The 22,274-nt window shown below is 36.7% G+C and overlaps 1 protein-coding gene across 1 annotated transcript in view; it reads right to left on the bottom strand.

Moving 5' to 3' along the window:
• Window positions 1-331: 331 nt before the first annotated feature.
• pygma (phosphorylase, glycogen, muscle A) overlaps window positions 332-22,274 on the bottom strand; it is a 31,892-nt gene continuing 9,949 nt past the window's right edge. The window contains 18 exon segments of the mRNA NM_001020628.1: window positions 332-616; window positions 706-772; window positions 3,423-3,557; window positions 4,621-4,828; window positions 7,231-7,372; window positions 7,460-7,518; window positions 8,630-8,777; window positions 8,861-8,962; window positions 9,464-9,578; window positions 10,296-10,459; window positions 11,252-11,398; window positions 13,436-13,528; window positions 13,670-13,813; window positions 13,984-14,066; window positions 16,481-16,592; window positions 16,671-16,802; window positions 21,073-21,176; window positions 21,356-21,434. Of these exon segments, the coding sequence (NP_001018464.1) occupies window positions 467-616; window positions 706-772; window positions 3,423-3,557; window positions 4,621-4,828; window positions 7,231-7,372; window positions 7,460-7,518; window positions 8,630-8,777; window positions 8,861-8,962; window positions 9,464-9,578; window positions 10,296-10,459; window positions 11,252-11,398; window positions 13,436-13,528; window positions 13,670-13,813; window positions 13,984-14,066; window positions 16,481-16,592; window positions 16,671-16,802; window positions 21,073-21,176; window positions 21,356-21,434 (2,184 nt within the window). The 3' untranslated portion in view covers window positions 332-466.

Genomic DNA, 22,274 nt, shown 5'->3' with positions numbered 1-22,274 from the left:
TACTTAATATTCAAATGATTTTTGACTTAAAAAAATCAATCATTTTGACCCATACAATGTATTGGCTATTGCCAAAAATGTACTTATGCAACAAAAGACTGTTATGTCATCCAGGGTCACAAATACAGTATTTGAACATTTCAGAAGGGGAAAAACACTGAAATTTAAAATCAAAAACCAATCTGGGCTGTGACATTTCCTAATATCATTCTTAATATGCATTTTCCCAGAAGCCTATGCAGATCTAGCAACAGGTTGTACTCACAATGATTTAGGGAAACAATGATTTTGCTGAACAATGCTGATATAGATGTTACCCGTTGAACATTGAGTTTGTTGAGGTTATTTATTGTTTGTACAGTGAATGACGCAGAAGATTGAAGATTGACAGATTGCACTGGTGTTGCCATAGGATGACAGGGCAAAATGAGAAGAGCGGGATTAATGAAATTGGGCAAGTGCGGGTTTATTTAATGTCGTCAGGTGCAGCAAGCTTCTCCAGAGTGGGCTCTACACCCCAGATCTCACGGGCATACTGGGAGATGGTGCGGTCACTGGAGAACTTGCCTGAACCGGCGATGTTGAGGATCACCTTCTTGGTCCATTCTTTAGGTTTCTATTAATGGAAAGAGAATATTAAATCATCAGAGTTTCGAGGATTAAATCATTTCAGTTTTTGGGCAATGTAACAATGTTTGCACTCACCTTATACAAAGCACTGACTTTCTCTTGGCATTTGATGTAGTCTTCATAGTCAGCAAATACCTTGAACCTGTGGAGAAAGAAGCATGTATTTATAAACGCTTATCGGAAAGTTTATTAGGTACACCTATTTATCTGCTGATTAATTCAAATATATAATCAGCCAATCGCATGACAGGAAATCATTACAATTAGGCATGTAAACATATATAAGATGATCTGCACCAGTACCGTTGCAAACTTAACTGGCGCCCTAGGCAAACAACAATCATGCTGCCCTCACAGTGTTCATGCTGCATTTTTGCATACGAAAGTAAAGACCAGTGAGGGTGGTGGTTGGGAGGTGTGTCGCGGATGAAAGAAAGGAAGGGGGTTGTGGTCGCAGATGATTGTCTCCTTGGGCAAGCACCTATATTGCCCATGCCTAAGGCCCCGTTTACACTAGTGCGTTTTAGTTTTAAAACGGCGTTTTAGAATGAAAACGATCCGCGTCCACACTCGCGTTTTACCCAGCGTTTCCGAACTGCTCTCCGTCCACACCAAAACGCTGAAAACGCACATCACGTGACCACACAGACACTCTCTGGCAAGCACTGCAGCCCATCTACCCAGATAAGAGCTCTGCTAGTCGGACTTTTCATCAAGCATCTCCCGCTGGATCTAATCTCACTATATTTATTAAACGGGATATTTCATTCATCTTGTTGTCTTTATCTAACGACATATTCCCTGACTTTGGTCATTGGAATCTATTACTTTTTCTCAGGTAACGTAGCCTATTCTGTATATTGACTGATCGCTTGCCTTTATTTCCTATAATGTATTAACTTATTGTATGTTATACTTTTATAATGGCCATTATCGATTATTAAAACTGATATTCAGCAAAAGAGAGGGCATGTTTCGTATTTTCACTGAAATTGAAAGGAGGCAGTTGTTATAGGCTCCGTTTTGTTATAAATATCCACACAGTGAAGATGACGCTTATGCAGCACGATGCCTCAACATTTCTGCTGTCTGTTAAGTTGCTAATATCAAAATGAAAAAAGGCAGTTCCTTATATCATGTTTACATTTTATTGTTGAGAAAGTGAAACAACGCAGGCAGGGTGATGTGAATGAAGTTATAAAGTACACTGTTCCCTTTGAAGATTTACCCGTGTCCTCGTTATAGTCTGTTTTCCATATCAAACTGAGAAGAAGAGGCTGCAGCCTTGATCAAACATGCGAAGTCTGAACTTACAAGGAGAAAATGCAGGACTGAACTGTGTGTGTTAGGCTACTTAATATTCAGGAAAAGCCCCAATCAGAGAGGCGAATGTCAGCAGCCCCGCCTCCATTTTCAGATGTCTCCGTTTTCGATCATCCACACTGAGACGGAGCAGCAGCGTTTCAGAATGAAAACGGCCTCTCCAGCGTTTTCGAAACGCTCCGTTTTCGGCGCTCGAGAACTCCGGCGTAGTGTGGACGGTTGGCGTAACCGTAGCAAAACTTGTGCGTTTTCAAACTAAAACGCATTAGTGTAAACGGGGCCTAAATCTGCCACTGGGTCAAACAGAGCATTAAAATGAGGAAGAAAGGTGATTTTAGTGACTTTGTACATGGCAAGGTTGTTCGTTCAGATGGGCTGGTCTGAGTATTTCTGAAACTGCTGATCTACTGGGATTTTCACACACAACCATCTCTAGGGTTTACAGAAAAAGTTTTGACAGAGAAAATATCAATTGAGCAGTTCTCTGGAGGGAAATATCTTGTTGACAGCATTCACAAGAGAACGTATAGCCTGGTTAGAGGTGATGGAAAGACAACAGCGACAACAGTGCTTAATTAGTAAATTGCGAGATCACGGAACAGATCGGGGTGACGCATGAGGAGGGGGATCGGTAAAAGGTGCTGGATCAGGTTTCAGAGGTTGTTCCAGCACAAATTATGCCCAGGTGAACAGCAACTTCTGGAGTAAACAACATTAAAGCATGGATTCACCAAGCCATGTATGGTCCTGTTAGCATTTACAACTTTATAAGCAAGATGTCTCATTCTCTTAAAGTGGAAGCATGCATCATCCCCATTTTTGATCCATGGCTAAAAGAAATGTTTGTTTTAATTTGCACTAGTACTTCAGTAATTACTTTAATGATACACTTATTTGGAAATAAAATTCAGAATCTTTTCCCAGGGGAAGTATTACAGAAAGATTCTTATCCTATGTTTTTATGGTTGGTGTTCTAATAACTTTGAAATAAAGACAACTGTCAGGTAGTTCTAAAGTTAGGTTGTTTCTGTATTATCACCTTATGTTAGGATAAGAGAAGAATAGTAGTAGTATTTTGTATTATTCATTTATTCAATTAATTTAATTTATTTTATATTAATATTAATTAAGGGCTTTCTGAGGGAGGGAAGTGTTTACTGGGGTAGTGTTAGTAGCAATAACATACTATGATAATATATAAAAGTAATGTTGTAATTTGCTGATTTGATGTTCTGAGCAGAACATTTTATAAAAAAAAATGTCATAAAGATATTTGAAATAAATCGTACTGGCTGCTGGTGGTATACGGGTGGCCTTACAACAGTTTTGGGCACCATGCATGTTATTTAAACTCTGAGGCCTACCTAAATACCATACTGTATCCATCACTTTATGCCTGCACTTTTCTTGTGCAGTTGGATAATGTGGTTGCCTGTTATATTCTATGTGTTTGTATCTTGTTTCTCTACCTGTCGTGGTGCATCAGCATGTTGACAATGTCCTTAAAGAGGTCTGGCTGTTTTGGGCTGAAGAATCCACCTGCAATCTGGTCAATGGCTTGCTTCAGCTCTGGAATACGGTTGTAGTACTCTGATGCATTGTATCTACCAGATGAAAATAAGTCACATCATATATAACGCATACAAAGTGTGAGTTCTTAATTGATAAATCCCAACAAAAAGTACAATAACATGTATGTTTGGAACATGTATGTTTGGATTTGGAATTATTACCACTGCCTACTTGCTTATTAGCATGATATTACTGGAGTATTGGTTATTGGTAAGTAATAACGGACAATTGGCCTTTGCATTATAAAATTATTGGATTTTTAGGGACTGTTCACATATCACGTCTTTTGCACTTTCACGTTGTCCAGGTGCGTAGTTGAAACGGTCACAGTTTTTCAAAATGCTGCAAGCACAGCATGAGTCATGTGACTAGAACTAACCATTTAGCTTCATACTTTGAATAAAATATACACACTTCAGTGATAACATTACACTAATTACCTCAGGCAAACACAGAGCACTCAAATATTGCAGTGCTTATTCGTTTTCTCCATAAATATAACTTGTATCAGAGCTGCATCAATGGTTTGTCAGTTTGTCATCCTCTAAGAAAACGGTTTGCCTAGTAACAACAGATGCCACGGGAGCACAGAAGTGCTTTAAAAATGGTGAAGGCAGTGTCTTACCTCACGCTTTCCACATGCTTTTAGACGCAATATGCAAACGGCCCCTTAGTGTGAATTATTTTCTAATAATTTACAGACTGGAGTAACTTGTTTGGCTTTTACTACAGGTACCACAACTAGACATTGTTCAGATAACTTAAATCATTCTAAGGATATAGAACTTTAATCTGCCTGGAAGTACTTTAGCCATGCAGTTATTTAAGAATACCTGCACCACTTTAGAATGTCTATCAGCCACAATCACAATAAAACATTCAACATTCCCATGGTATAATACTGAATAATGCCTTATTTCACATTACCATATTCACATTCCTTAAAAATCTTACTCGACACCTACATGTATTTGAGGCACACCTAATCAACAGCTAGTTAATAGTGTGAATGGTCCCCAAAGTAAAGTGTGACCAATGGCTCTATAATATTATTAGATTTTATTGAGTTTGATAACGAGTGTTTTTGTCTCTAACCCTTTAACATCCATGGCCTCGACATCCTCCACTCTCATGCCGAAGATGAAGAAATTTTCTTCTCCTGCTTCCTCTGCCATCTCTACATTGGCTCCATCCATAGTGCCAATGGTCAGAGCTCCGTTCAGCATGAACTTCATGTTGCCTGTTCCAGAAGCTTCTGTGCCGGCTGTGGAGATCTGCTCGGACAGGTCGGCCGCGGGGATCGCTGAGAGAAAAAGACAACGATAGGGATATTTTTCACAATCGCATGACTCGTATTATATAAGGTAGGCTAAAGCACATTCATACCATGTTATAATCATAAGTAGAGCTGCAAAATATATTGTTTCAGCATCGATATTGCAATGTGCGAGGCTGCAATAGTCACAACGCAGGGATCTGCAATGTAGTTGGGATTATAGTTGACCAGACACTACAGTGAACAACACAAGACCCTTTCACACATACATCCCTTTCTAGAAAATTACCAGCAACAAACAAAGGGAACCTGTGTGAACAGGCCTTTTTTTTAAATACTGATAAATTTGTTCCATCAGTTTTCCTAAAAGAGAACTTGTAACATTACCGGTAATTTGCTGAATGCTGCTCTGTGTGAACGCAGAAGGAAAATTGCCAGAAAAGATGTCTACTCCAGTCAATCAGAACATTCAGACGCATTCACATCCGCACGGTTTATGAAAAATAAAAACCTTTAAATATTTTTTTCAGACACATTTAACTGCTAGATGTTAGTCAGATAAAGTTTCTATCTTCCTTCTTAATCTTACCTGTGTAAAAATCATTGATAAAATCCTTATGATAAACCTCTGTTTGTTTTCTTTCAAGCTCTGCTTCAGTTGCTTGACGCGTGTGCACGTGAAGAAGCCGGTGAGTGCCAGCACACACACATTATGTACATCTAAACATGCGAAAGTGTTCCTTTATATGTTTAATCGAAGTTGTTCATAATACTTATCTATCCACAAAATTTGTAATGTCGTCAACTGTGTAAACGTTTAGCTGCTGTTTGCGCCTCTGCCTTTTGGATGTCTCTGGGACAAAGCAACTGCATGAATGCTAAAGCTTGAAATCAAAGTAAAACCATCAACAAAAGCCCAACCCCTTCTATGTTGACAAATACCAATTTTTAAAAAAAATTACTGGTATTTTGAAATAGATGTGTGAATGGTATTTTCTGGAAAAAATTCCGGAACGTTCTTGCCTTTGTGAACGGGGCTTTTTTGAATCTACCAGTAAAGTCGTTCCAGAAATTATCTGGATATTTCCCGTTATGACTGTGTGAAAGGTGAAGCAGTGGAGTAATTTCTAAAAAATTTTAGGGACCCCCTCGAAAATTAGATGATTCATCTCAACGGGCTATCCCATTCAATAAATTCAAAAATTCAAAAAATTTAAACACTAAGTTTATGATTTGCATGAGTATTTAAGACCTCATTGAATTTGAAGCAAATTTAAGCCATTAAATTTGGCTTAAATTAATGAATTATTAATTAATCATTAAGGCACAATAAATGAAATGTTTATAGCTTAAAGATGAATTGTATATTATGTCATTATTTACTAAAAATAATAGTGTTGTTATTATCATAATTATACAGTGTTTTTTTATTTTTTATTTCTGCTTCTAAATACTGTTTGACTAAATACTGTTTGACTGTTTGAAAAAAAAATCATAAATCATTGTATATTAGCATCTTTTCTCTGTTGTATTTAACTTTGCTTATCATTTTTAAAATTATATTTTATGCAGATATGCTCCACTACAGTTCATCCCAATTAATTATGAATTGTTTAAAAGCTATTCAAGTCATCTGCTGAAATTACATTTATATAGCTATATATATATATATATATATAGTCGCAGTGAAAGAAAATATTGTAACGTCAGTTTTTTTCCAATATTGTGCAGCCCTAATTATAAGATATGGTAACACTTACAGCTTAATGCACTAATGAACTTCTAGCTACTGCCTATTGTTTAGATATTGTCTCTTTATTAGTAGTTATATCCATAATCTTACCCAATACTTAAGCTCAACAACTACCTTACTATTAATAAGTCACTAATTAAGGTTTATTGAGCTGATAGCCTTAGATAATGGTTTGTAAACAGCATGAATTGCACATTACAATAAAGTGTTACCTGAGATTATAGCTTCCCTTTAAACTGGGAATTGTGTTTAGGCACTGATAGTGTTTGCCGTAGAAAAGCATAGCTGTGAAAATCACTGCAAATATTAAATTATAAGGTATTTCCATCTCAATCAAATGGCAATCACACATTGCATTGACACAGAGTTATATGTGGGTAAAATGTTAGATATACAGTATATGCTGTCTGGAAGCATACAGCTTTTATTTTCTGGTTAATATTATAGTTATCATTAATTGTAAGATTAGTTCTGTAGCAAATAGGGTTAGTCAAAGAAAAAATCATAAAAACAAAATATTTTTAGTAAGTTGTCACAACAACACTTCTCATTTTCTTTAGGTTTAAGCTAACAAACTAAAATATCAGTTTTTAATAACAATATATGCAAGATAAAAAAATAATAATTCAAATAAAATATTTAAATGTAAGAGACTTCAAATATTATAATCGATCACCTTTCTCAGCAAGGGTGACTCTGTAGTTCTCCAAGAAAATGACTTTGAGTCGATCGCCCACCACAGGGTCATTGTTGACCACCTCACCGATAGCTGTGATGAGGCGAATGATCATTTTAGCTGTGTGGTATCCTGGCGCAGCCTGGGAAGAAGAATAGAATTATCAGACAATTCACAGTTCACTAAGGAGTTAAAGATCTGAATGCTGATCTGACTGCATTTAAATCACCTTTCCTCCAATCATAATTGTTCTTGGTGTCCACTGCTTATTAGGCTCTTTCTTGATGCCTGTAAAATTGAATTTACACAAATAGTCACAACATGTCTTTCTAAATGTTTAACAGTTTTATTTACTGACGTGTTTTGGACCATTATACCTTAATACAATAATTTATGCATTCCTTTATTTATTCAGTATTTGTTTTGAATTTAACTATTATTTGAAAGAAAATACGGTTAATCACAATAGTAATATTAGGACAAATATTATTTACAAAATATTTTTATATATTTACTCTTCTAAAAATATATATAATTTCATTTAAATAATAATAAAGTATATATATATATATATATATATATATATATATATATATATATATATATATATATATATATATACACACACACACACACACACACACATATATATATATATATATATATATATATATACACAGTCACACACACAACAGTTCTGCTTGGTTCTCGATTCTGATTGACTGATAGCCATGTGATATTCTGCAATAACAGCACTAGTATAGTCTCTTCACTCTTGGGGTGTATTACTCCGCCCACCTGAACAAATCATTATAGAACAGGTAAGTCGATCTCTCTTTTGCATTTTGTAGTGCTGTGTTTATACTATCGTAATTTGGTAGTGTTTTGCTTTGGCTTTTTCTGGGTTATTTATTGTGTTATTGCAATTGCAGCAGAGAAATATTGGGAAATCTCTGTAGACTGATGGCTGTGTAGTCTAAAATGTGAGCAAAAACACCTGTTTTGTTATCACTTTAGACCAGAGATGTCCAAAGTAGGGCCTGCGGTTTTTTTCTAGTTATTTTAAAATTTTGAAATTACCCATGGCAACTGCAATTACCTTCAGACCACTAGCCTCAATCAAGTTTGGTTTTTGGCCCTTCATAAGAAAAAGTTTGGGCACTCCTGCTTTAGACATTCCGCTAGAGAATCGTTCAAACACAATTATAAAGTGACATTTCTAAAGTAGCATATATATATATATACTGTGGATATATAGATATGTTTCTCCTTTCCAAAAATATATTATGATCGTCAATGGATAAACCACCCAAATAAAATAGTGCTAATAATAAATAAAACACATAATAGTGATAGCGAAAAGGAAACTGAAAGAAATGAAAGCGCAGTTAACACTCACGGTTGTAGAAAGTAATGATGTGCAGACAGTTGAGCAGCTGCCTTTTATACTCATGGATTCTTTTCACCTGAATGTCGAACATGGAGTTGGGGTTGATTTTCACTTTGTAGTGCTCCTCCAGGTGCACAGCGAACTTCAGCTTGTTCTCCTTGAACGGGGTGAGAACAAACCAGTTTAAAATCTAAAACCCACTAGCCTGTTGATACAAGCCACATTTGCACTGGTTCCAACCTGCTTAACTTTGGCGATATCCCGAATGAAAGCCTCATCATTGACAAAATCGCGAAGCTTTTGCAGCTGATCCAGGTCGCGGATGAAGTCCTCTCCAATTTTCTGATATTTGAAAAGGCCAACGAGATTAAAGTTGTTTCTGGCATTTTATATATTTAGCAACAATGTAATTATAGATTCCTAAAGGCATAGTTCACCCAAAAATTTATATTTACTCATCGTTTATCTCAGTGGTTTCAGAACTTCATTGATATTTTGATAAATGTTGGAAACTGTTTTGTAAATTTTGGAAACCGGTAGCCATTCGTAGGAAAAATGTACTGTAGATGTCAATTGTTACAGATTTCCAACATTCTTAAAAATATCTTATCTTGTTTTCAACAGACAAAACTGGAACAATTTGAGTGTGATAAAGTCATTTCAGAATTTACATTTTTGAGTGAATTATCCCTTTAAGTGTTTGCTTTCTTAAGTCCAAATATAAACTTTTTTATTAACAAGGCATTACATAAAAGAGCAATTACTGTGTACAGTCTTTGGTGGTTCAGTCATTGGTAGTTATTTTAACATTCAACAAATGAAGCAATGAAATAAAGCACCAACCTCTGCAATGACCTCAGCCAGACCAGGGTTGCACATCACTAACCAGCGGCGAGGGGTGATGCCATTGGTTTTATTCTGGAATTTGTGTGGATCCATCTCATAGAAATCTTTAAATCTGTTTGGAAAAGAAATAGCTGATCAGTTTTGTCATTAATTACTAACCCTTATGACTTTTAGAAGCAGTACGGATTCAAGTCAATTATTCGTTAAAACTCACTAGTAAGAACAATTAGATACAGTTTTGTCCTTTTTGCTATACGGATCAGCGGCAGAGTCTCAAAAGAACAATTTGTTAATTAATTCAGCTCTCAGGTTAATGACTTGACGACAGAAATTACAATCCATCAAGTAACAAAGCTGTCATGTGGCATGTACGGTCACTATTGAATTACCAGTTTATTTAATAATTAGTCAGTTCATTCCAAAAGGACAATTCTGTCAACATTTACCACTAATAATTTCATAATTGTTTCAAATCTTTAAAAAAATATTTAGTTTGCCTATTAAAATTCTGTTTACCCAAATCTCTGATACTTTAAATTGTGAATAAATCATTCACTCCAATTCATAAATTCTCTCCTGTAGCCTCATAGGATAATGAAGTGTCCATTTAGTAGGTCCCGTTTACTTCTTGCCTTCTGTTTTTTATTACTATTATCAAACATTCCTTACAGGAAAAAGATTTGATTAAAATTGAAGATGAATATCTCGTGCCTGGAGCATCATATAGGTGAGTAAATAAAGACTGATTGTTCATTTTGGGTGAACTGACCCTTTAAGATATTATGTAAAAGTCAATGGCTTGGTTTGCTTTGTTTGTTTAAAGTCTTACACTGTAGCTTTGAGGATGTCCGAGTGGATTCGTGCGACACCGTTGACTGCATGGGCACCAACAATACACAGATGAGCCATGTTGACCCTTTTCTGTCCGCCCTCCTCAATCAGAGACATGCGGCGCAAGCGGTCCATATCACCGGGGTAAAGAGAGGCCACACGCTACAACAGCAAACAAACACTTTGTCATTTATACAGCATCCTCGAATTTAACCCTTGAGCATAGATCTAAAGTATATCATTTCAGATAAATCTCAGCTTTGCTATACGTCATTTTGGGGATGCATTTCTTTTTTTGAGGTTGATGAATGTCAATGCATTTTATTATTAATTTTGATTGATTCTAATGCACTAGAGAATTCCGTTTTTCGTTTTTATTTTGCACGGAATACTTGGATAAAAAATATACAAATAAAAACTTTTATTTGACTGGGACAATGCAGTGTTACATTGTTGTATAACAAATCCACATTTCAACAGAAACTAATCTGCAGTCACCCGTTAGGCTGTTTATACAACAATAAAACAGTAAAAATATATTTAATATTTCTATTACCTATCTTTTGAATAGAGAAGACTGATGTTTACTATAGTTTAGCCAGAGCTGCTGAAATATCAGTTTATATTTTTATTTATTTTTTTTATTTCCTGCATGCACAAACTGCAGATTATATAAATATTATATTATCAAAATATAAACTTGCTGATTATTAGTATCTATCTATTAGTAACAGAATTGGCCATGAGAAGGATGTAAGTACTGCTATAGGATCAGATTTTTTATATTGTGCATCCTTAGTGTTCAATTCACAATTAAAAAGTCTTAGTGACCCTAAATTATTTGTTTGTTAGGGTTTATTTATATTTGTGAATGATGAGGTAAAAATCAGATAACTCTTGACATATTTTTTGTGTAAAACTGTGTTGTAGTTTAGTGTGGTGTTGAAGCTGGACCTCCATGTGGCGGCGGTTGATTTCGTAGATGATCTCGAGGTGTCGGGGCAGCAGGGTCTGGAAGAGGTCGATAGGCCAGCGTTCCAGAGCCTCAGGCAGCACAGTGTGGTTGGTGTAGGCGCAGGTCCTAACACAGATGTCCCATGCCTGCGGAGAGCAAGAAAATCAACACAGCTACAGCTTGTTCGGTAGACTTAATTTATATCCAACTTAAGTTTGTAACACCTTAAAGAGAATGCCTGCTATACTCAAGAAAATACATTTTTTTTAACTAATACTAACAAATAGTGAAATAAGCGATTGGTGATCAGGATGTTTTTGCAGACAATCTGAGCTTCTGTACTTGGTCGCCCTCTGGTGTTTGCCCATTCAGTGTTTTATGAAACAGAGCTATGGCAAGCCGTTTTAACATATAATCTATAAATCATACTAGTACTCTATCTAGCATCATTCTACTAATACTTATTTCTTTTAGTATATCATTAAGCACCAGTAGATACATTTTTTGGGCTACTAGGTCATAGATCTTATCCTTATATAAGCTTGTTTTTTTTCATCTTTAAAAGACACTAGACTAACACTTTTGAATATTATTACATTAGTTAATATATTCACTAACATAACTATGTATGAATGATCCAGTCAAGCATTTATTAATCATAGTTCAACATTAACTAATGCGTTAAAATCTAAAGTTGTGCTTATTAATATTGTTAATGCACAGAGTTAACACTAACTAATGTTATTTAACTGAAATAAAATAATGTTAACAAAGATGAATAAATACTGTAATAAACTGGACCATTATTTTAAAGTGTTGACGACACTAGTACCAATAAATTAAACAATTGTTTTGTTTCATTAGATATTAATAACTTATCAATAGTTACTAGTACATTTTAATTAGACACTTATTCAATAGATACTATACTTACTCTTACTCACAGGGTGGTTTATATCGAAGTTGATATTTAACCTCACCATGTTGGTGTTTCATAACATCTAATTTTTACGAGGTGGGTTAGCCCAATGCTCAATCTCCAATCTGGAGGGCCAGGACATACACACATACACTACAGACAATTTAGCTTACCCATGTCACCTATAGCGCATGAGTTTAAACTGTGGGTGAATCCGGAGCACCCGGAGGACAACCACGTGAACACAGGGAGAGCATGCAAACTCCACACAGAAATGCCAACTGACACAGCCGGGGCTCGAACCAGCAACCTTCTTGCTGTGAGGTGACAGCGCTTCCCACTGCACCACCATGCCGCCTCTATTAGATACTACTAGTAGTTTATAATTAGATCCAAATGCCCAATGAACAAGTAGTATTACACATTGTTAAAAGTGATCATATATATATATATATTCCCTTTTGTATCTCTAATCATATACGTCCATTGTGCAATATTAGCGATTAGAGTATGGACGCTTCTACACTTTGTTTTTTACTGGAAATAGTAAACCATCCAGGCACCTTTGGCATGCTCTTTTCAACATACTATGGTTTGGGACATACTAATTCTATTTTCGAATACTATTTAGGATGGATAGTATGTGAATTGGGATGCAGCAATTGGCTGCGTCCGAAATCACTTTCTTCCACACTATATGGTACGCTAAAAACAGTATACGAGTCGAGTAGTATGTCAAATTCATAGAATTTGAAAATTTAGTAGGTCACGTATTCAGTAGGTCATCTGATTATGACAAAATTGCTGATGTAGGATGTCTGAGTTTTATTCATACTACTCGCACTCAGTGTATAGAGCGTACTTTTCCAATAGTCGAGTAGTACATTTAAATTTAAATGCAGTACCTACTGAGTAGTTGCCCATTTCCGATGCAGCCATTGATCCATTTAGGCAAACTACAACTACAAGACTTACATGTTTATATCACTTTTATATCTCCTAAATGTGAATTTTGTCACTGTTTTGAAGCACACTAGCTTGTAGATATCCTAAAAACGAACAATTCTGACATTTAAAAAAAGAATAATAATTGCATGGGACCTTTAATAACTTGAATAATTAATGGTGCTTAATTGAAACTATTCTAGTATTATTACTAGTATAAACTTTCAAGTTATATACAATAAATGTTTAAATGGCTTGCCATATGACAACAGAATGAATGATTCATTAACATAATGCCATTCCATAACACATTTCAAACCTTCTCCCAAGGTAGTTTCTCTTCATCAACCAGGACTCTCATCAGCTCAGGGATGGCTAAGGCAGGGTGAGTGTCGTTCAGCTGAATGGCCACCTGAGAAGAGCCAAACAAAAAGGGAATAATGGAAAAAGCAGAGCTGTGACACCTACATCCTTCAACGCTGAAAGATACTTCAAGACAAACATATTTCAGCTACACCTGTAGATATGTATAAGATATGTGAACGCAGCTGACCTTGTCGGGTAGAGTGCTGAAGTCTGTGCGCACTATATCCCTGGAGCCGAACTTGGAGGCCTTGAAGCGACGAATGATGTCTTGGAGAGTCGCAGCCACTACAAAGTACTCTTGTTTCAGTCGGAGCTCTTTACCTTCAAAAAACTGAAGCCAAAAATGTTCAGACAGGTATTCAAATACTACATCAATCTGTACAAAAAAGTATGGCTTTTTCTAAATGAATAGTTGATCTATTTGATTATTTTGGGCCATTTTTGCAGCTTCATTGAGGTGAACTATTCCTTTAAATTTTGACTAGTTGTATGTTTACTCACGTTGTCGTTGGGGTAAAGCACACGAGAGATGTTTTCTGCCAGGTTCCTGTCCAGAACGGCCTGAATGTAGCCACCAACATTGACTGAGGATGGAGGAAGAACATGTGAGAAAAAGACACTTTCAGAAATAGTTTGAGTGTTCGAAAACCCTGATATGCTAATGGATTTCTCATGGCATTTTATGGCAAATCTTTAAATATTTGAGCAGTCATATACTGTTAGCAAATATCCTAATGCTGACCTACAGTCGTGGAAAAAGTGTTGACAATCTATTGACTTCCATGGTTTTCAGGATGAAAACTGGACTATTGCGTCATCTTGATTATTGTTTTGTTTGTTCAGTTGCAACATTACAAATGTTGCAAAAGGCAACACTTTCAAACATGCAACCCTTTTCCTGTCATTAAACTTTAACACAGGGGTACTCAAACTTTTCAGCCTGCGACCCCTAAAATAACAACTCCAGTGACGCCTGACCCCCTCTATGCTCGGAGGTGGTTGTAAGCATATACTGCACACAATGGTGCACACATACCATTAGGAACTATATAAACAGCATATTGGCAACACAAAAAAGTGCAACAGTCTGATACCATATCTTTTTTATAATCATTATTCATTTGTTTAATTTAATATGAACCTCACTTAATGAGAATGGTGAGCACAACGCTTATAGCACAAGACTATTCTTGGTTTAATTTTGGAAACTTGGAGCCACGTGGAGATCATCCTCTTTGTTCAGTCATGGCCTTAGTTTTTTACTGTATGTGAGGGCCATAAAGGTGTCCAAGCTTAATACTGTACCGCAAAATCAATCAGCTGCAACTAACGCTATTGCTGTGATGTTAATCAAGCATAATAACCCCAGGGGTCGCAAATAAAATATAATAATTGATAAAATATGATAATTATAATAGTTTAATAAAATATATGAGATTTTTGGAAATCCCCAAAAGAGAACCACTGCTTTTACATGTTAAATGAGGCCTCGGTTCCTAGACTGCAGCTCTGCACAAGAAGTTTGGCCAAGGGAGAATTGATTATGCTCAACTGAGCCTGTTTTCTCTCTTGATTTTTTATTTTTTTTGCTGGGATGTCCACTCTTAGGATTATCTTAGTGTCTTTAACTTGTCAATAAACTTCCTAACTGTTGAATGATGGACTTCTGATTGTTTGTAAGTGGCTTTATTTTTAGTTCTGCTAGTTTGATGGCTGCAACTGTGGCTTCTCAAAGATCCTCACTGATGTTCTTCCAACTTAGCAGTGTGTTAACACAAACCTAAAGGTTCCGTACCAAGAAAATACTAAAACCTCTACTTTTATTGAGGTGCACAAACTTGCTGATGATCAGTTAATCAAAGGCATTCGAGTCCCTCTTAATCCCTATATTAACAGTTAGGAAGTTCTAAGTTTGTCACCTATGACTTTTTATTTTTGGTTTTATTTTTAAGTAAAAAAATGTCATGGTGCAATATGCCATGTTTTGTTCATCTGACGTTTTATTTGTAAGGCCTCTCCTTGACTAGATTGTTTTATTATGATGTTCCAATACAGAAAACCATGGATTACAATAGGGTGTCTTGACATTTTTCACATGACTGAATATGACATAGACATCTAGGGAATTTGGAGGTCAAGGAAACATGATGAACTCTTCATCGTCCTCCAAACCATTCCAGAACAATAGAAGGTTATCCAGCTAAAAGAGTTTACTTTCACCAGAGAACGCCATTGTCATGAAGAGGTATTTCTGGTGTGCAACAATGTTCTGGTTGCATGTACGAAATATAAGTCCACATGAATTGTGGGTTTCCCAGAAGAGCATTGTCAAGACCCTCACACTAACTTGTAGTAGCCATACAGTGGATTTTTGTTTCATTGCCATATATCTAGTACATAAATAAAAGGGGACTTGTCAGATCAAGTGACCTTTTCCACTTCGCCTAGGTCCAGTTCTCACATGCCCAATATAGGCATGAAACAGAGGTCAGCATAGCCATTCTAGTTGGTGTGCAGCTATGCAACTCCAGTATGCAGTGGAGTCTGGTGCACTGTGTGTTGTCTTCCCATAATCAGTATAAAATGTTTACGTGACTTGTATCACAATGAACCTTCCATTGGCTTTCAACAGATGGAGTAGCCTTTCTTTCTGGTTTGTAAGCAAATTCTCACCACTGCTGACCATGAGCAACCTACTTACTATTTTAGAGATTGCAAATACCTATATGTTGATAGAAGAGATATTCTGGGAGATTCTGAGCCCCTCATACATATTAATCAATACAGACCAATGATAGTGAATGTGTTTGAAACCTTTACAAAAAGTTTGCTATAATTGCAAGTAGGTTCCACACCCAAAAAAACTCAATTTTTTTTTTGTTTTTTTGTATGGAATCATTTCAGTTTGTTCTTTGAGTCTGAAGTATATCAGGGCCTTTATTCTGGTTAATATGATCAAGTCTGTACAGCATGTACAGTAATTGTTATTGATACTCACAATCTTTTAGGTTAAACTCGCAAGGAGCCTTGGCAGACCACAGTCTCATGGTGTTTACAATGTTGTTTCTGTATCCGGGTACAGGGGTATCATAGGGTAAAGCTAGGACAACCTGTGGAAGCAATACAATTGAAGCTGTGTTAGTATAAAACAGTAATAAGGAACCACTTTATGAATGTGGATGCTATACCTGAGTATCCACCCATTTCACTCCATCTGGGTGATGCTCTGTTCTACCATAAAAGTGCACAGGGCGCATGTATTCAGGCCGAGCTTTCTCCCATGGGTTACCATAGCGGAGCCAGTCGTCAGCCTCTTCAACCTGTCAATCATCAATATTATTAGAATTTCAAGATATAAAATTTTGATTCCCAAAAAAGTTATATTTCTGAATAATCTTAAAAGTAAGAAGGTTGCCAGAGTGTTCTGAGTGGCCTATGTTAAAGAGCACATATTATACATGAAATAGGGTCATATCTTGGTTGTAAGGGTCTCCAACAACAGTCTAATATGCATGCAAGGTCAAAAAACACTTTCATGGTTTTATAATCTGCATTTATTTTTACCTAATTATCCCAGCGACTCCCATATGAATCGTCCAGTGATTCATTTGTTCCCAAACCCCTCCTTAGCGCAAAGCTAATCTGCGCTGATTAGACCGATGACAGTCTGTTGCGATTGGTCGACTGCCTTCAGTGAGAGAGTGAAATGCCCAACAGCTAATCAGCAATATAAAAGTAAGTTCATACACGCTCGATAGTGTAGGTGTGGATTTTTGCTGCCAGTGGGTCAATGTAAATACAGACGATGGACTTGAAAATACAGACGACTAACTATTTTATTGAGCAAAAACTCCTAAAACAGTTGAGGAGATCTTCTAGTTTGTCTCACTCTGCTCTTTTCACAGACACACACACACACATATTGCCCTCGTCCTTCACACACACACTTAACCCTCCGCCGGACGACAACGCACGCGCATACACACACACATACACACAAACACACACACCTCCAGACGACAGCGCGCGCAAACGCACACACACACACTACCCTCCTCCACGGAGCTCTGTAAACAAAGCAGCACGCGTCGCGTTTTTAACGTGGCTTTGCACGCGATATGAGAATATATTGAGTTAACCTCATAAAGTACACGCGGTTACAAGTAACAAATCACAACTAAATACATTTGCAAGCTAGAGTAAACGAGGCAACAACTTTAATCTCACGTACTTACACTTGAGAAATGGAGGAAGAAACCCATCCTGACAAGTTACTCTTTACTGATCCTTCCTTTAACAAACGCTGATGAAGTATTCTTTGTAGCATGTAGTTTCCAGAAGTTTCCAACTGCTTGGTTATAATGCTGAGGTTTCATCTTTGGGTAGAGACTCAATAATATCCATCTGCAGTGTGACTTCAATCGACCGGCATGTTTGTGTGTGTGTGTTTGTAGGTGTGTGTGTCTGGGTTTCTGTGTTAGAGGGCGGGCTGCAGTTTTCAAATCTCCCGGGTTTGCGCGTGCACGTGAATAACTTTGTTTCGTTCGTACGTCATGGCGAAACACCTAATGACTCGGTATCAAGGCGACTCGTTTGAAGCACTATGAGTCGACTCTTTTATAGATGAATCACTAGTTTTAAACACTGTACACTTACAGATTTAAGCCTTAGCTGGATACTTCACTTCACTTAGAGCTGTGTTACAAACTACATGGAAGGGCATTTTCAAAAACCCATAATATGGGCTCTTTAAGTGATTTTTGGTTGTTGGGTGTCTTTGGGGTTTTGCTGTGTACCGATAGATGGTTTCTATGTCTACTTTAGTTATTTTGTCATCATAGGTGGATGCTATGGTGTTCTGTGTGGCAAATATGGGAAAATATGTGGTAAAAATGATACAATGTTGTACCAAATTTGTACCATTGCAGTTTGTACCTTCAAGGATATTTTGTTTTTAAAACCTGCAGATACAATATTGTACCTTCATCAAAGGTACAAATGTAATCCATAAAGGTTATACTACAGTGACAAGACACTTTGTTCCTTAACAGTTTTAAATGTGTTCCTCCGAGAACTGTTTAAAGACATATTGCTATATTCAAAATGCATCAATTTATTTTCAGAAAATGAAAAACATCAAATACATTTATTAAGCAATGTTTCAGTTTACTAAATAAAAGTTTATTTTTGTGCAAAATTTACAATAAAGAATAAAATACTTTAATATAAACCACACACACAAAAGAAGGTAATGATTCGCACTCAATTGCTTTACTGTTTTTATTCTGACTTTTTCTTACATTTTACGTGTGATAACAGACAAACAGACGTTTCGGCACAAAGCCTTCCTCAGTGTCACTGACACTGTCACAGTGTCACTGAGGAAGGCTTTGTGCCGAAACGTCTGTTATCACCCGTAAAATGTAAGAAAAAGTAAGAATAAAAACAGTATGAAGCAATTGAGTGCGAATCATTACCTTCTTTTGTATCATAGAACTTAACAATTAATGTTTATGAGTTTCTTTAAACATCTGATTTTAAATGATGATTCATGTTTTAATATGGAAAATATTTATAAAATCACTTTGCCTTTCCAGTAAGATTTATTTTCATAGATATTGTATTAAAGGAGTTGTTCAACACTTATGTTTCATTTTTTTATGAGAACAATTGTGTACCTTCATTCCAATTGTTCCATAAAAGGTACCGAACAGTATCATAAGACTTTTTTTCTGAGAGTGTATAGACTGATACGTGGTTGCTAGTGTTTTTTGAGCAGTTGCTATGCAGTGATTGGTTTTTGACATGTGTTTTGTGTGATTTCTAGTGCTGGGTTTTGTTAGGACAATAGCAGGTGGTTGCTAGGGGAATCTGAAGAGTTGCTATATAATGATAGATGGTTGCTTGGATGATCTGAATGGTTGCTAGAGTGATGATAAAGGTAGTGGTTTTGTTAGGGCTAGGAGTGTTCCGGGTAGTTGATAAGCTGATTAAGGTTCTAATTAGCTGCTATGTGATGATAGATTGTTGCTAAGTTTCCTCTTTGGTTTCTAACGCTGGGTTTTGATTAAAAAGTAACAGATGGTTGTTGAGGGTTTGCTGTGTACTGTTAGATGGTTGCTAGGTCTACTATAGTTATTTTATCAAGGTAGATGGTTTTGGGTGGCAAATTTGCTATAATATGTGGTTGTTAGGGTGTTTTGAGTGGTTGGTTTGGGATGATAGGATGGTTGCTATAAGGGCTTGACATTACCTTTTTTGATCACCAGCTCATGTGACTTTTTGAGGCTCAACACTAAGGATTTACCAATTTTCTCTCTAGCCACACCAAACTAATTATTTCCTTGCTACAAATTTTAAATAATGTGTAAAAACAAGCAAAATATAGCAATATGCATACACTTTTTGTTCAACAAAAATGTTCTTAAAAACAATTGACATAAAAAAAAAATCTTTTCATGTATCTACTGTAAAACTATGCACAGTAGTCTGTCCTGGCTGAAGGTCCCATGATCACCAGTTAACTATATTTAAATGGAGAGTTAATCTCCTTTTAAAGCAATGTTATTGTAAGGGACGATAATTAAACCATGTTAATAAAAATAACTGTAAGCAAAAGAAAATGTGAAAAACCTACTTTGTGCAATAATGAAAGGATGATCACATGCACACGGTTAACGTTAGGGCCATTAATGATCTGTTCAAAGATTGGTTAAAGTGAAAGCGGCAACTGCTGCTGCTTAAAAAAAAAATCTGACGCTTTTGAAAGCAGCAGGACTGTGTGTGCATGCGCACCGTTTATTCCTTTCTATTTAAAAGAGACCCAATGTCACCCGGTGCATTTCCAGGTGCGGTTGCTTCGCACAAGGAAACGGGACACAGGAGCTTTTAAGCACTCGTGCGCATCACATCAGCTGTGCGCGCAACACACTAACCCCTCATCAGTGAGTAAGGATCGCCTGTGTCTCACCGTGTGCCTGATCATCCTCTCATTCGGTATTCACCTGCTTTTTTTGCTCGTCTGAACAGTTATCAGTCGTGCTGCTTCTCGAATTCTAAGATCACATTCTTAAATGATCACATTATATTGACAAACTAAAACTCGAATTTTTAGCAACAAGCCAGCACTTGTAATTTAAAACTTATTTTCAACCCGCCAGAGTGGCTAGTGGGAGCAGCTGTCAACCTCACCACGGCTGAAATCTACCTGCATTTGGCGGGTGTTAATGTCAAGCCTTTGTTGCTATGTGTTTTAAGTGGTTTCTAGTGCTTGGTTTTGTTAGGACAATAACAGGTGGTTGCTAGGGCAATCTGAAGAGCCTCTGTGCAATTACAGATGGTTGCTATGTGGTTACTTTGGTATGAAAGGCTGTCCTGTGTGGTTGCTACAGTATCAATGGTAATGTGGTTGCTAGGGTATTCTGGGTGGCAATTGTGCAATAATAGACGATCGCTAAAGTTTTCTGTATGGTTGCTATGCAATAATAGGTGGTTGGTGGAGTCTTCTGGGTAGTGGCAAGCCAGTTTTTGTTTACGAACACCACAAATACATCTTTTATTTCTATTGTTTCTATTTTTTCTTTAAAGTACCTGCCAGCCATTGGATATTTTCTGGTTGAAGATTCCAAACTCATAGCGGATGCCATACCCGTAGGCAGCCAGTCCAAGGGAGGCCATAGAGTCCAGAAAGCAAGCTAACAGACAAAGAGAGAGACACCAAAGGTGAGTGTGCATTTTCAGAAACTGATTCATCATGCCTGTGGAAAGTTCTAAAGCTTTGACAGTTTCAAAGCAGGCAGCTCCACTCTTTTATGACTTTCTTGTGTAAAAGAAAATCCATACAGAGAATGATTGCTCATGTCAGATAACTAACCAGCAAGACGACCAAGACCTCCATTTCCCAGTCCAGCATCTTCCTCCATCTCCTGCAGCTCCTCCATGTCCAAACCCAACTACAGGACAAGGTATACAGTAATGGTGTGAATAATAATTGCAAATACTCATGTTACTCTAACAAATAGTTTTTTCTAAGACACTGTATTTTTAAAGTGATTTAAAAATGTGCACTTTTATTTCGGTACACTTTAGTTGAATTAACTGTACACCGATATATTCCCTCCGTATGTAGTTGCTGCATAACAACTGTTTTATTTTTATCAGTCCGTGTGTTTTCTTTGGGTGAGAATAATGATCCTTATGACACACTGCAAAGTTAAATGACTTCCAGCACACCAGCTCTGGAATCAATAGGCAGAGCTTGATCTAATCCAGCTCGAGCCCATGGAACTAAATAGTGGTTATGTTTAAAGTCTGTGTGAACTCTAAGTTGCTGCCTGAGACTTTTATTTCAGAAAGTTGATGTACTTCCAACTGAAACACAATATTGAGTAGGGGTGGGGCTTTATGTTTACACATCATTCCCTCATAGCGAACTAAGGGTAGGATGGGCATGGTTAAAAATACTGTGGCTGAAGCCGACAAATTTACGTCAACAGCCACTCCAAATGCTGAAGCAAATGGGCAGATTTTGATTGAAGATTACCAAAAAAAACAATTTCAGTGGATAAACTTGGGCAGATTAATTGTTCATCTGATGATGTGCGCTAGCAAAATAAACATTGTAAATTTAGATTTCAAGAGTTAGGGTTAGGGCATGGCTGTACTATCTAGCCACCTCTCATGCAACATGGGGAGGAACTAGATGTGAATCTCCACAAACTAGGTCTGTAGTCTTTGGGTATTTAATTCAACATCAGTGTAAAATCAATATTTTCTAAACGGTACCGGTGACT

This window comes from Danio rerio, chromosome 21 (assembly GCF_049306965.1).
Source record: "Danio rerio strain Tuebingen ecotype United States chromosome 21, GRCz12tu, whole genome shotgun sequence".
NCBI lineage: Eukaryota > Metazoa > Chordata > Actinopteri > Cypriniformes > Danionidae > Danio > Danio rerio.
This window is presented reverse-complemented; position numbering and strand designations above follow the sequence as displayed.